This window comes from Crocuta crocuta, unplaced genomic scaffold, assembly GCF_008692635.1.
Source record: "Crocuta crocuta isolate KB4526 unplaced genomic scaffold, BGI_CrCroc_1.0 scaffold219, whole genome shotgun sequence".
Taxonomy (NCBI): Eukaryota; Metazoa; Chordata; class Mammalia; order Carnivora; family Hyaenidae; genus Crocuta; species Crocuta crocuta.
Window position 1 is genome coordinate 5,547,574 of NW_027551572.1, and position 13,139 is coordinate 5,560,712.

At 37.4% G+C, this 13,139-nt stretch overlaps 1 protein-coding gene across 3 annotated transcripts in view; it reads left to right on the forward strand.

The window, feature by feature from the left end:
* Positions 1–13,139, forward strand: part of DCAF17 (DDB1 and CUL4 associated factor 17) — a 36,699-nt gene that overhangs the window by 18,362 nt on the left and 5,198 nt on the right. For 2 of the 3 annotated variants that reach the window (XM_077751164.1, XM_077751165.1), the window contains exons 9-13: positions 1,634–1,776; positions 5,602–5,711; positions 9,223–9,313; positions 10,035–10,118; positions 12,573–12,728. In XM_077751164.1, the coding sequence (XP_077607290.1) occupies positions 1,634–1,776; positions 5,602–5,711; positions 9,223–9,313; positions 10,035–10,118; positions 12,573–12,728 (584 nt within the window). The remainder of the gene's footprint in view (positions 1–1,633; positions 1,777–5,601; positions 5,712–9,222; positions 9,314–10,034; positions 10,119–12,572; positions 12,729–13,139) is intronic. The other variant, XM_077751166.1, reaches the window with a different exon arrangement.

Here is a 13,139-nt window from a genome sequence, read left to right on the forward strand (position 1 = left end):
GTGGGTCAGTAGCGTAAGTGTCCAACTTTGACTCAGGTCATAATCTGATGGTTCCTGAGTTCAAGCTCCACGTTGGGCTCTGTGCTGACAGCTCAGAGCCTGGAACCTGCCTCAGATTCTGTGTCTCCCTCTCTTTTTTTCTGCCCCTGCCCCCTCATTCTCTCTCTCTCTCTCTCTCTCAAAAATAAATAAACGTTAAAAAATTTTTAATTATATTTTTTCTTTTTATAATTTTTTCCTCATTCACCATCAATTCATAGCTACGGTATTATCACATGTGAAGTTTGTATTTCTTTCATAATTTACCTAATGTTTTTTGCTGAGTTTTCTGTTGGGTTCATTTTTTTGTCTCATTAAGAAGACTTCTCTATAAAGAATATTACTCTCTTCCTAAAAGCTTTAAAACAGGACTGTCAGTTTGTGAATTCACTTTTCATTATTTTTCTCCTGCCCAGTAAATTGTCCTTATGAAGAGGCCTAATAAACCACACACTTTTTTTTTTTTAGGATTAATTATTTATTTTGAGAAAGAGAACACAAGCCAGGGAAGGACAGACAGAGGGGGAGAGAGTCCCAAACAGGTTCCATGCTGTCAGCCTGACATAGGGTTTGATCTCACAAAACGGTGAGATCATGACCTGAGCCAAAATCAAGAGTCAGATGCTTAAGTGACTGAACCACCCATGCACCCCAAAGCACACACTTATATGTGTAACTTAGGACTCGAGTGAATGGTCTTTCTAAAGCAAACCCCTTTACTGGCAGTGATGGCCTCATAACGAAAGATTAAATACTTAAGGTAGAGGGGTAATAAAAGAGTCACCAAGTAACCACTTGCTGAAACAGCCTGGGTGGTATATTCTAAAGCTGTAATACCTTCTACTTACACATTTCTGTAAGAGAAGTTTCTGTTTCACTCTACTTACAATCAGTTGTCATTAAAAAGATGACTAAGAGGCACCGACAGATACTTCTTTCATGGTGTTAGTCTCTAAAAGACAGTGAATGGCTAGGTGTATCTAAACTAGTTAATTATCTAAAGATAATACTAGTAGTAGGGGCTATCCTTTAATAAAGCTACCACTGTGACAGGACCTATCCTAAGTGGTTACATTCATTATGACTAATATCACTTATATCATGGAATTCTTAAGACTGTTCTTATAAAGTTTGCTAAGTATAACCTGTTAGTCTGGAATATGAAAGATCTCTTCCTCACATCTGAAGGAAATTATTAGGCCTAATTATATTGTAGGATTGTTATGAGCGTTGGGAATAGTATTTAACCTAGAATCTTATACATACATGTCTAGTAAATGGCAGCTGCTTTTATTAGATGTACTTTGTCATTTTTTGCCATCATAAGCACATCAGTCCACTTTTTATCTCCATTCAGCTGCAGGTCACACATATCCTGAGAACAGATGTCTAGAAAGTTGACTTGTCACATAACATTTGTTGCCTACCAGCTTTCTCTTTTCTTAGCAATCAGCCTCTTTCCTGATTAGATTTTATTTCTTAAACGTAGTAACTTCTCATTAATGAAAACTTCTCATCTATATGCATGCATCATGAATGTTCCCAGGCTACCAGAACAGAGAAACTAATAAATTCCTTTTGCCCATCTCTGCAGACTCACCACCACTGCTCTTTGAGGTGTCCTCCCTGGAGAATGCTTTCCAGATTGGAGGCCATCCTTGGCACTACATCATCACACCTAATAAGAAGAAACAGAAAGGAGTTTTCCATATTTGTGCCCTGAAAGATAATTCCTTGGTAAATCATGAGTGATCAGACTTTTTAGTAGTAAATGTGTATCAGAAATTCTTTATTTTCTACTTCTGTAATAAGAATTCCAAAGAATTCCTTTTTGTTTGTATTAATAATATGTAAACAATGTTAGGTACAGAAGAATACAAGGAGTGGGGTGCCTGGGTGGCTTAGTCGGTTAAGCGTCCGACTTTCGCTTAGGTCATGATCTCGCGGTTCGTGGGTNTACAAGGAGTATAACAAATGCTTGTGTATACTACCAAGAATTTAAAAGTATTACCATTTGTAAATTCTTAGAGACCAAAGATTTCTCATGAGATCTTGTGCAAAACATCTCTGAAGCTCCGTAGTGGGAATTATTGTTGGAATATGTTCAGGTTGCCTCGGAACTTGCTGGTGGAATGTGTAGTTGGTTGTTTTTTCATGGTTTGCTGCCATTTGCTTTCCAGAGCAGAACCAGGTAGAACTCTGTTGGTCACAATGTAAGCACTGAAACACTTTGAATTTTCAAGGACTTTAATTACTTAGGGCAGGATAGGAAGAAATGCTAAGACATGGTAAGAAAATAGAATTTTCTCTTTTTTTTAATATTTTTTTTTTTATGTTTTATTTATTTCTGAGAGAGAGACACACAGCATGAGTAGGGGAGGGTCAGAGAGAGAGGGAGACACAGAATCCAAAACAGGCCCCAGGCTCTGAGCTAGCTGTTAGCACAGACCCTCATGCAGGGCTCGAACCCACGAACTGTGAGATCATGACCTGAGCCGAAGTTGGACGCTCAACCGACTGAGCCACCCAGGTGCCCCGACAATAGAAATTTCTACCCCTTGAGTTCATTTTTCTTTATTTTCTTTTTGAAAATGATTTAGGCATTGATTTATCATTTAATTTAATTTATGAGTGCCTAATGTGGGCCAGGCATGGCTGGGGACACCTTCCCTTCCTTCAAGTTCCTTATGCTGTCAAAAGCACACATGTAGATAAGTAAGATACAGTCTGTTAAGTACAGTAATTAAGATAAGTCCCAAAGAGTGAGTGCACAATGAGGAGTGGAGGGGTTCCATCTTTGATTTGTACTGCTGAGATAGTGTAGTTTATTTCTGGAACCTCTTGATATGTGAGACTAACCTACTTTTTCTGAAGCAGACTCCACTTATTCCATATCCATCTCTTCCAGGATCATGCTCAGTCACTCACTGTTCGATTCAGTGGCTTTTAGATCACAGGCCACCTTATACCACACTGAAAATCAACATAGTCTTGGGTCCAGTTATCTATTGCCCTTGATGTCGCCACCAGGGAACACTATGTATAGTGTCTTCTAGTTTTCTTTTGTGGGAACATCGTTCCTTCCATTTTCTCATTTACCTGTCACATGTGGCAGCTCCAGTGACCTCCTCTTTTACAGTGGTCTTTCTAGATAGAGGCTGTCATGACAAGTCTGTGATTTGGTTGTTCACCTCTTAGCCAGTGAACATTCTTCAACCACCAGGACCTGTCATAGCTCTCTTTCACTTAATTTTTCCATCCTGTCAAACCCCGTACAATTCACATTGTGGATAGTCTTTTTTTTTTTTTTTAATATTTTTATTTATTTCTAGGAGAGAGAGAGAGAGACAGTGTGAGCAGGGGAGGGTCAGAGAGAGAGGGAGACACAGACTCTGAAACAGGATCCAGGCTCCGAGCTGGCAGTCAGCACAGAGCCCAACGCGGGGCTCGAACCCACAAACCGCGAGATCATGACCTAAGCGAAAGTCGGACGCTTAACCGACTAAGCCACCCAGGCGCCCCCGGATAGTCTTTTTATATAAGAACAGATAATGCATATTGTTTTGTGTGCGTGTGCATGTGTGTGTGCATGCATAAAATGGCTTCCAACATCTATATCAAGCATCTCTATCAAGTACTTTCCTGTAATAACTGATTATAACATCTAGTCAGATCTGTATTTCAACATATTCATAACTAGTTGCCAAATCCAGAGGAAGTTTTCAGTCCTTTTGCCAAACACCTTTGTGGTAGGGACATTAATGTAAGGATGCATATGCCCATTACTTCCCCACCTGTCAGTCAGAAGAGTAGTAGATAACGCAAAAACACATGAAGCCAAACTGAAGAATTCAGAAAATGTTTCCTAGCTTTCTATTAAACTGAGTTTTAAAATCTGGCATTCAAGCACATAACAAAAACTGCAGAAGCTGGTAATAATGTGTTATATTTAAAAGATAAAATTTTTTTTGCATGTTATAGTTATTACAATAAAGAGAAGTGTCTAAAGAAATATATGTATAGTATGTGCATGTTTTATATTAAAGGGACGCCTGGAGCTAATGCCATCTTGGACACGTTAATTTCAGTGGTTGCAGCCAGGGTATTTAATTTCATTTATTTTCTTATATATACAATGTGATAATACCACCATTCCTATTAGAAATTATTAGGATACTTATAAAAATTTCTGAAAAATCAAAACATTCACTAATACAGAATATGTGTTAAATTCCATTTTTTTTTAAAGCATGACATTAAAAAAAGTAGCCCCCACCTAATTCTCTAGTCTCATACATCTCCTGTAATGGACACTGTACATCTTTTCTAGGAGCCAGAATTAAAATTGTTATTCATGTGCATGCACACACATGCTGTATAGATTAACGTTTTTGTGCTTCAGGTTTTGCCATCTCTTGTAGCCATTTTATACTCATCCTTTAAGGCTTACTTCAAGCTCCTTTTTTCTTCCTGAAATTCCACTCACCTGGGTTGAATGCTCGATAATATCCTGTGCATGGTTCGATCACTGTTTTCTACACCACCTTTTTCTGTTCTGCTTGTGTTTCTGCCTCCCTTCTTGATAATGAGCTTTTTGATGGCAAGAGCTATGTTTTGTTCATGTGTGGTAGGAACACCTAGTGTGATACTTAAGACATAGCATCCTGTCAGTATATGCTAATGAAATTAATAAGTTAATATTTCAAAAACTTCTGTGAGTATCTAATAGGAAAGGTGGTATCACTTCATTTTGCATTGGACAAATTAAAGAAATTAAATGAAACTAATGTATCCATGCTGGTATTAGTTCCCAGTGCTCCAATGTATAGGTAAAACATTTATGTACATGTGTGATCATATATCATGGAGGTAACTTTCTCTTTATTTTAATGTCTAAATGTTCTGTCATGAAATAAATCTCTCCTTGCCTAAAAGGCTAAGCAGTATTGAACCATTTCCTCATTATTAGAGGTTAATATCTGACTTACCCAAGAAGATTATAAGACCTGTTTCTGAGATTTTAGATTGGGTTGCATGTTTATTTGTATGTTACCCACTCTTTTTGACATTTTTTTGGGGATGGGCAAGGGAAGAAGTTGTAGGGGGCTGCATGTGCATAACTGTACAGACTTACATAATGGAAAGTCCTTGGACTTTGGAGTCAGAGCTGCTGTTTTGGCAGCTGCAAAACATTGAGCAAATGATTTATCCTCTTTGTGATTTATCCTCATCAAAATGGGGGCAGTAATATATGCTGTGAGTGTTATTAAAATCAAATGAAATGGCTCTAAAACATCTACAGCAATGCCTGACACAAAATAGATGCTTGAGATGGGATTACTGTTAGGTTTTTATTTGCAGGGTAAATTGTATATAGTACAGTGCAAATGTTCTAGATTTCGTAAGTATGACTGCCCCAATTCAGTTCTTCTGCATATCTCAGTTCAACTTCTGATATTTTCTCTTCCCTGTATCTTTGATTTACTCTATCATTGATATTACATTTGAAAACTTGCTTTATTCTCCCTTAATCCTTATTTTCAATATTTTTCCCAACTTTAGGCAAAAAATGGGATCCAAGAAATGGAATGTTGTTCTCTAGAATCTGACTGGATCTATTTTCATCCTGATGCTTCTGGTAGAATAATACATGTCGGTCCAAATCAGGTCAAGTGAGTATTTTTTTAAGTTTATTTATTTATTTTGAGAGAGAGAGAGCGAGTGAGAGAGAGTGAGCATGCACAAGTAGGGGAGGAACAGAGAAAGAGGGAGAGAGAGAGAATCCCAAGCAGGCTCTGCACCATCAGCACAGAGCCCAATGCAGAGCTTGAACTCATGAACCTTGAGATCGTGACCTGAGCCCAAATCAAGAGCCAGATGCTTAACCGAGCGAGCCACCCAGGTGCCCTTCAAGTGAGTATTTTCATTAGTTACTTTAAAGTGACAAGTAACTTTGGAAGCATTTATTGGCATGTTATTTTTGCCAGCTAACTGCTGACCCAATTATAAAAATAATTAGCTTGTTGTAGGTTGCTTCCTCAGAGAACCTGACTTTATTCTTTCACCCTCCATTACTGTTTGTGGATATTACATTAAAATAAATTCTTTATTTATAAAAATTTTTTTTAATGTTTTTTATTTCTGAGAGAGAGAGAGAGAGAGACAGTGTGAGCAGGGGAGGGGCAGAAAGAGAGGGAGTCACAGAATCTGAAACAGGCACCAGGCTCGGAGCTGACTGTCAGCACAGAGCCCGACATGGGGCTCGAACCCACAAACCATGAGATCATGACCTGAGCCGAAGTTGGACGTCAACCGACCGAGCCACCCAGGTGCCCCCAAATTCTTTGACGGATGATATATGGGTAAAAGGAGATTCAGATTGGCTTGTCTTTATCAGGTTTTAATTCTCCAGGATGAATAAGAGAGATGATTGTTTTCTGGTGTAAAAGATAGCTTTACTACAGGAGTTGTTTGAAGTAAACCTTGTTTTGTTGACCCACATCTTACATCCAGTTGACCGTTCCTTCCTTGAAATACTCTTCACTTGGCTTCCCTGACACCACAGTTTTCCTGAATATTTCCCTCTCTCTTTGATGTGTCTTTCTTCATGTCCTTTCATTTTCATCCTCTTCTAGAGGAAGTCTTCCAGACTTTAATTATTGCATGTCCTCAGGATTTAGACCCTATTTTCTTCTCACTCTTCATTCCCTTCCTGCATGATTCTATTTTTTCCCATGGCTTCAAAGATCATGTGTACACCAAAACTCCAAAATGTATATCCTCACCCAAACTTCTCATCTGCACTCAGCCAGAAATCTGGAATTATTCTTAGCACTTTGTTACCTTCTTGTCTTTCATCATATGCATATACTCTTGTCTTTTCATATACATATATTCATGTACATTTCCCTCCNAAATCCTCCTCTTTCTCCCCTTGGCCACTGTTACCATGTTGGTTAGACCATTGTCATCACTAGCTCGGACTGAAGTAATAAGCTACCTCTTGGACTCCAAGAATCCATTTTTGCACTCTTTAAGTCTGTTTTCTTCTCAGCAGCAAGAGTGATTTTTAGAAACATTAACAAACAGAAAAACCTAACCAAATGCATTCTACTTTAACCTTTTTATTGCTTCTTGTTCCTGAGATAAAGACCAGTACTTAGCATGGTCTGGAAGACCGTCCTTCCTCTTAGTTTACTTCAGCAATGCTGTCCTTTCAGAAAGCTGGGGACCTGTTTCCTCTTGGAATGTGTTTCCCCTCCCTATTCTCCTACCTAATTTCTATTCCTATTTCATGTCCCAGCTTAAATATCCCTTTTTTCACAGAGTCCTTCCCTAAGACCCTTCATTAGATTAGCTCCCCCATTATATTTTCATTGCACCCATTCTGTCAGCTTTCTCTAACACAATAATTTTAATTAGTTATTTATGTGATTATCTGTTTAAATATCTAGCTACAGAATCATCAACTCCGTAATGACAGAGAGTCTGTTTTGCGAATACTTATAACCCTAGCACTTGAATATGATGCTTAGCACACAGTTTGTGCTCTGTAAGTTTGTTGAATAAGAAAGGCATCATCTGCCTTATTTATTCCTTATGCTTCATGATAATTAGTCTACTTTTCTGAATTGATTATAAAGAGGATAAAGGGTCTTAATTAAATAAGATGATGAACTTCTATAAAAAGTCTTAAAAACTGTACTTTCACTTTATTAAACCCTACTTTTAATGTTTGTTGCTACCCACCTTTTTAAAAAAATATTTATTTTGAAAGTGAGAGAGAGAGAGAGAGAGAGAGTGTGTGTGTGTGTCTGTGTGTGTGTTTGTGTGTGTGTGTGTGTGTCTGTGTTCCAACAGGGGAGGGGCAGAGAGAATCCCAAACAGGCTCTGCACTGATGCAGGGCTCCATCTCACAAACCGGTGAGATTGTGACCTGAGCTGAAATCAAGAGTCAGATGCTTAACCCGCTGAGCCACCCAGGCGCTTCTCTACCCACATTTTAATAGTAGTTTGAGTTTAAGAAAATAAGATCCACTGAGTGTGTACCTTTTTGTCAGGTTCTAAAAGATAGGCATTTTAAATATAGGCACTTTTAAATAATTAAGATGATGAATGAGTAATTTAAAATATAATCTGATTTCTTTGTCTCTGGCAAAGAAAAGCTTCTGGCTCTCTCTGGCCACAGTAGCTGCTACTCCCTGCTATTCTCTTTGCTTGCATTTGAGACTTTAAGCTTTAAGAACATTGTGCTTTTGAAGCTTGTTAATGCTGTGAACAGATTTGTGTGCGTGGTGAGTGAATTATTTTATTTTTCTTGCTTAATAAGTTTGATCCATTAGGCCATTTGCACTCAGAAAACGCAAATCTTTAAATATAGTCCTAGGGAAAAAAAAAGTGTTAAGTAAATTGCAGTTTTCAAATATTACTCTTCTATGAAAACTCTTAGTGTAGGCTTAGTTGCTAATCACGTCTATCTTTTTTTTTTAATTTTAATGTTTATTTATTTTGAGAGAGGGAGGGCCAGAGAGGGGGTAGGGAGGGCGGGAGAGAGAGAGAGAGAGAGAGCCAGAAGGACACAGAGAGAGGGGGAGAAAGAGAGAGAATCCCAAGCAGGCTCCACACCATGAGCACGGAGCCCAATGCGGGGCTCGAACTCACAAACTGTGAGATCATGACTTGAGCCAAAATCACGAGTCAGACGTCTAACCAACTAAGCCACCAGGTGCCCCAAATCCAGTCTGTCATACAGTTAACTCTGAGTGTTGTTCATTAATATCTCATGATAGATTCAGAAGAAAAAATGCCAATATCTAGAATAATACTATTGTTAAAGCTGAAACATTGAAGACCTGTTGAAGGACAACAAAGATAAGGTTCTTTAAGAGTAACTTTCATAAAGCCAGTTTGGAAGATGGCATAGCCCGAGGAAGCTGCTTCATTACCTACTTCAGGAGTCCCTGTTGTCACAGGTTTTTCTGTCTAACAAAATCTCTGAATTTGAAGGAGTTTATGGACACTTAAGTGATCAGACATTAATATTTTGGACTACTAACAAGGAGAGAACTAACTCAGTGTTGTTACTATAATTTTCATTTGTTGAGTTTTATTTTAGTACTTCCACTTTGCCACTTTGATGGGTGTTGAGGTCTTATGTTCTTAGAATCTTTTTTCCCTTTTCAGAGTTTTAAAGCTAAATGAAGTAGAAGATAATAGTGCCCAGTATCAGATTTCTGAAGACTTTGTCATTTTGGCCAACAGGGAGAAGAACAAGGTAAGTGAGGAGTACTTTCAAATTTTTTGTATATCACTGTCTTTCTCTTTGAGCATATAGTATGCAAATGTGTTTCTCTTTCAGTGTGGCTGAAAAGAACAGCACAATCCTGTAGAAGTTTGGGTGTTTTTGTCTGCATAGGGAGCTGGGCTTAACCTCATGCACAATTGAGATTTGAAAAGAGTTGATTATATTGAGTTATCTTTTGTTAATTTCTATTTCCTTTCTGGGTTTCTCTTTTAGTTGTTATTGATGAATTCATCATCGACCTTTGGGTTTAATTAATTGTACCAACTTAGAGTAAGTTGCATTAAATACGAATCAGAAATCACATACCATGCTTTAACTCCAGGTAGTTCTTTTCTTTTAGTGTGCAGATTAAGAACATGAAGAAAATTATGCAGAGATAAATTTCCAAAAGCAGATCCACTGTAGTATTGCTCTAGTTATACTAAAACAAAAATCAGAAGAGCGAGTAAAGTACCAAATCTGTAATCTTTGTATGTATTGTTTGCCTATTTTGGTATTTTAGCCATTAATTTATTATAGTAAAGTATTTTTATTAATTGGAGGATCAGAAATCTGAAACAATTTTCTCAGTAGAAGAAAGAATTATGGATGTTGGAGAAGGGTTGATTGTGTAACCAAATTTAGTACAATTTTGCTATTTACTTCACATAATAGGACTCCTCATATCTTTTTATTTCTTTCCATATAATAGAATGAAAATTTATTCACCGTTACAGCTTCTGGACGGGTGGTGAAAAAAAATTTTAATCTTCTGGATGATGACCCAGAACAAGAGGTATTACTTTAGCCAGACATAACAAACCAAACTAGTATATACTAGCCCTGTGGTTTTTAAACTACGCTTTCCAGACTCTGGGGTAGAGGATTGGGGTGCATAGTTCTGTACAGACTTCATTGGTAGAATTGTGCATGCTATTTCAACCAATATGTCCCCATCACCCGCTCTTCTCTTACTGGAATTATTCATAAGATTTTGTTTGCAAAAATGTTCATAGAACCAAAATAATTTGAAAACAACACTAGCTTATTGTTTTGTTAATATATTCTTTTTAAAATTTTTTTAATGTTTTATTTATTTCTGAGAGAGAGAGAGAGAGAGAGAGAGCAGGGGAAGGTCAGAGAGAAAGGGAAATACAGAATCTGAAACAGGCTCCAGGCTCTGAGCTGGCTGTCAGCACAGAGCCCGATGTGGGGCTCAAACCCACGAACCGTGAGATCATGACCTGAGCTGAAGTCGGACGCTTAACCAACTGAGCCACCCAGGCGCCCCAATATATACACTTCTTTTCCCTTCTCTTTTCTTCTTCTTTTTTTTTTAATGTGCACACTTTCTAGGGAAATATATCCTGATGACTTTATGGATTTTGCTTTACAAGACATAGCTATGTTTGCTAATGATCTTGGGTCAGGGAAGAAAGGTGTGAGGATGTAGTAAATTAGTTCAGCCTGTGGCCTAAACTTGACATCACCAGTCACTGAGCTAATACATTTTTATCCTTTTCTTTTAAAGAGGCGTCGAAAGTTCTTATGAAATCAACTGACAGTGATAATGCTTGAAATATACAACCATTGCATGAATACGGAGTCTATTTAGACCAGATAACTGTATTGATTGTGTGACCATTTCTAGGTAGATATATTAGAGTAGCCTTGTAAAGATAGTTTTTGAAAATCTTTTAAAAAGGTTAGAGATGTCCCAGTATGTGGCTACACTCCAAAAAGAAAGATCTATATATTTATGTGTGTGTGTGTGTATGTGTGTGTGTGTGTTTATTTTTTGAACCATAGAAATCTATTGAGAATAGAGAAGAAAGCTCCCTGTATATAAAACTACATTCAAGAAAGACATACTAAAATTACCAAAAGTAGCAACAATAATAACAAGGAGAAGATGGTAGCAAAAAGTCTCAAGACTATCAAGAGATTAGTTAAATAAAATTTTAAAAAATTTAAAAAAGAAGGGGGTGTCTGGGTGACTTGGTTGAGTGTCGAACTTCGGCTCAGGTCATGATCTCTCGGGTAGTGGTTTTGAGCCCTGCATCGGGCTCTGCTGACTGCTAGCTCAGAGCCTGGAGCCTGCTTTAGATTCTGTATCTCTGTCTCTCTCTGACTCTTCCCTGTTCATGCTCTCTCTCTCTCTCTCTCTCAGTAATAAAAAAAAAATTTTTTTATTAAAAAAAAAGACTATCAAGAGATTGGAAAACAAAAAGTTTTAGCCTACAAAGGAAAAACTGAAAGGGCATGTGACTAAAAGCTATAAAATCACTGACACCAGGAAAGAAGTCACTCTTTAAAGTTTGATCAAGGTAATATTAAGGCAAAACAGTAAATAAAAAGGAACTATGTGTAATAAATCTGCATAAATGTTTACATTATGGATAGTAAAAGCAGAAAATATAAATAGATTAAAAAGCAGTTTGACCAAATATAAGTGAAGGATTAGTATGTGATGGGCAAAAGAAACTTGTGCCTGCCAAAATGTGCCTTCCTGTAGCCCATCTTTGGAATGCTGGCAAAGATCTGCTTCTCCTGAGAGGTTACTGGAGTCGGTTTTCTTCTTGAAACAGAGTTATGGGGTTAGATTTTTCTCTTTTAAGTCTTTACCATCATTAATCATTTCCAAGAAACATCTCTTATGCCAGTTCTATTCTGTAGGTTGGATTTCAGTTCCTAATTAATATTCTTCCTCAAGTGTAAGCCATTTTTACTTTTTTTTAGAGAACCAAAAAGAGTTAAAAAAAAAAAAAAAAAAGATGGCAAAGAGAGTCATAAATAGTATGTGATAGGTCATCAGTTCTTCCTGAAATGACTTGTGATTTTCTGGTGTAAGACTCTTCTGACACAGTAGGTAGTTTTAAGGTTTCAGAACTGAGCTGCGTGTATTTAGTCCTGTCTGTGAACCAGTGAACACAGAGGTCAGAGGCAGCAACCTCTTTGGAACTTGAGGAAGTTCTGGTTTGCTGTCCTAATAGAGAATTTCAATAATACTTTGGCTGAGACTTGAGTCTGTTAAAATCTGTAGGATACTGCTTAAGTCTTCAGAATCTTGGGACTTTACTAGGCATAAAAGTGGAGACACATTTCTACTTATGCTCTCACCCATTCATTGTTCTTTCTACATTTAAAAAATAGATAGATAATAGAAGAGTTAAACTCTAAATAGAAATAATCTAAGTGGATAACTGCATTTTGTGCCTTTTTCCTCTACCTTGCCCATCCGTTCCTTAAGACTTTTAAAATTGTGGACTACGAAGATGAGCTGGATTTGCTTTCTGTGGTAGCTGTTACCCAAATAGATGCTGAAGGAAAAGCTCACCTGGATTTCCACTGTAATGAATATGGAACTTTACTTAAAAGCATTCCACTAGTGGAGTCATGGGATGTGGTGAGTAGAGTCCGTGGAATACAAAGTTGTAAGAATTTTCTTTATAGGTGACATTTATTGAAACGTGTTGCTGTGTTGATGTCAGTCCAGAGTCGCCTGTACCAGTGACCACACCAAAGAGATTATCCTGCCGGACAAAACAAGTACTTCCTTCCCTAGGAACTAGAGGACACCACCTTTCTAGAGGCCCTAAAGATAAAGTTTTATGTGGTTATTTTGAGTCCTGCTACCTATTTCCTTACCATAGTCTTTGGTTTTCTCACATTTTATAAGTTTGGTAATGTTTTTAAGAATAGAAGTATATTGTATTGAATCCCCACAGTCATTTAAGAGAGAGATAATATCCAAGCATATAGGGTTTCTAGGCACTCTTGGAAATATCTGTTTACTTTTTTAATTATTATAGAATAT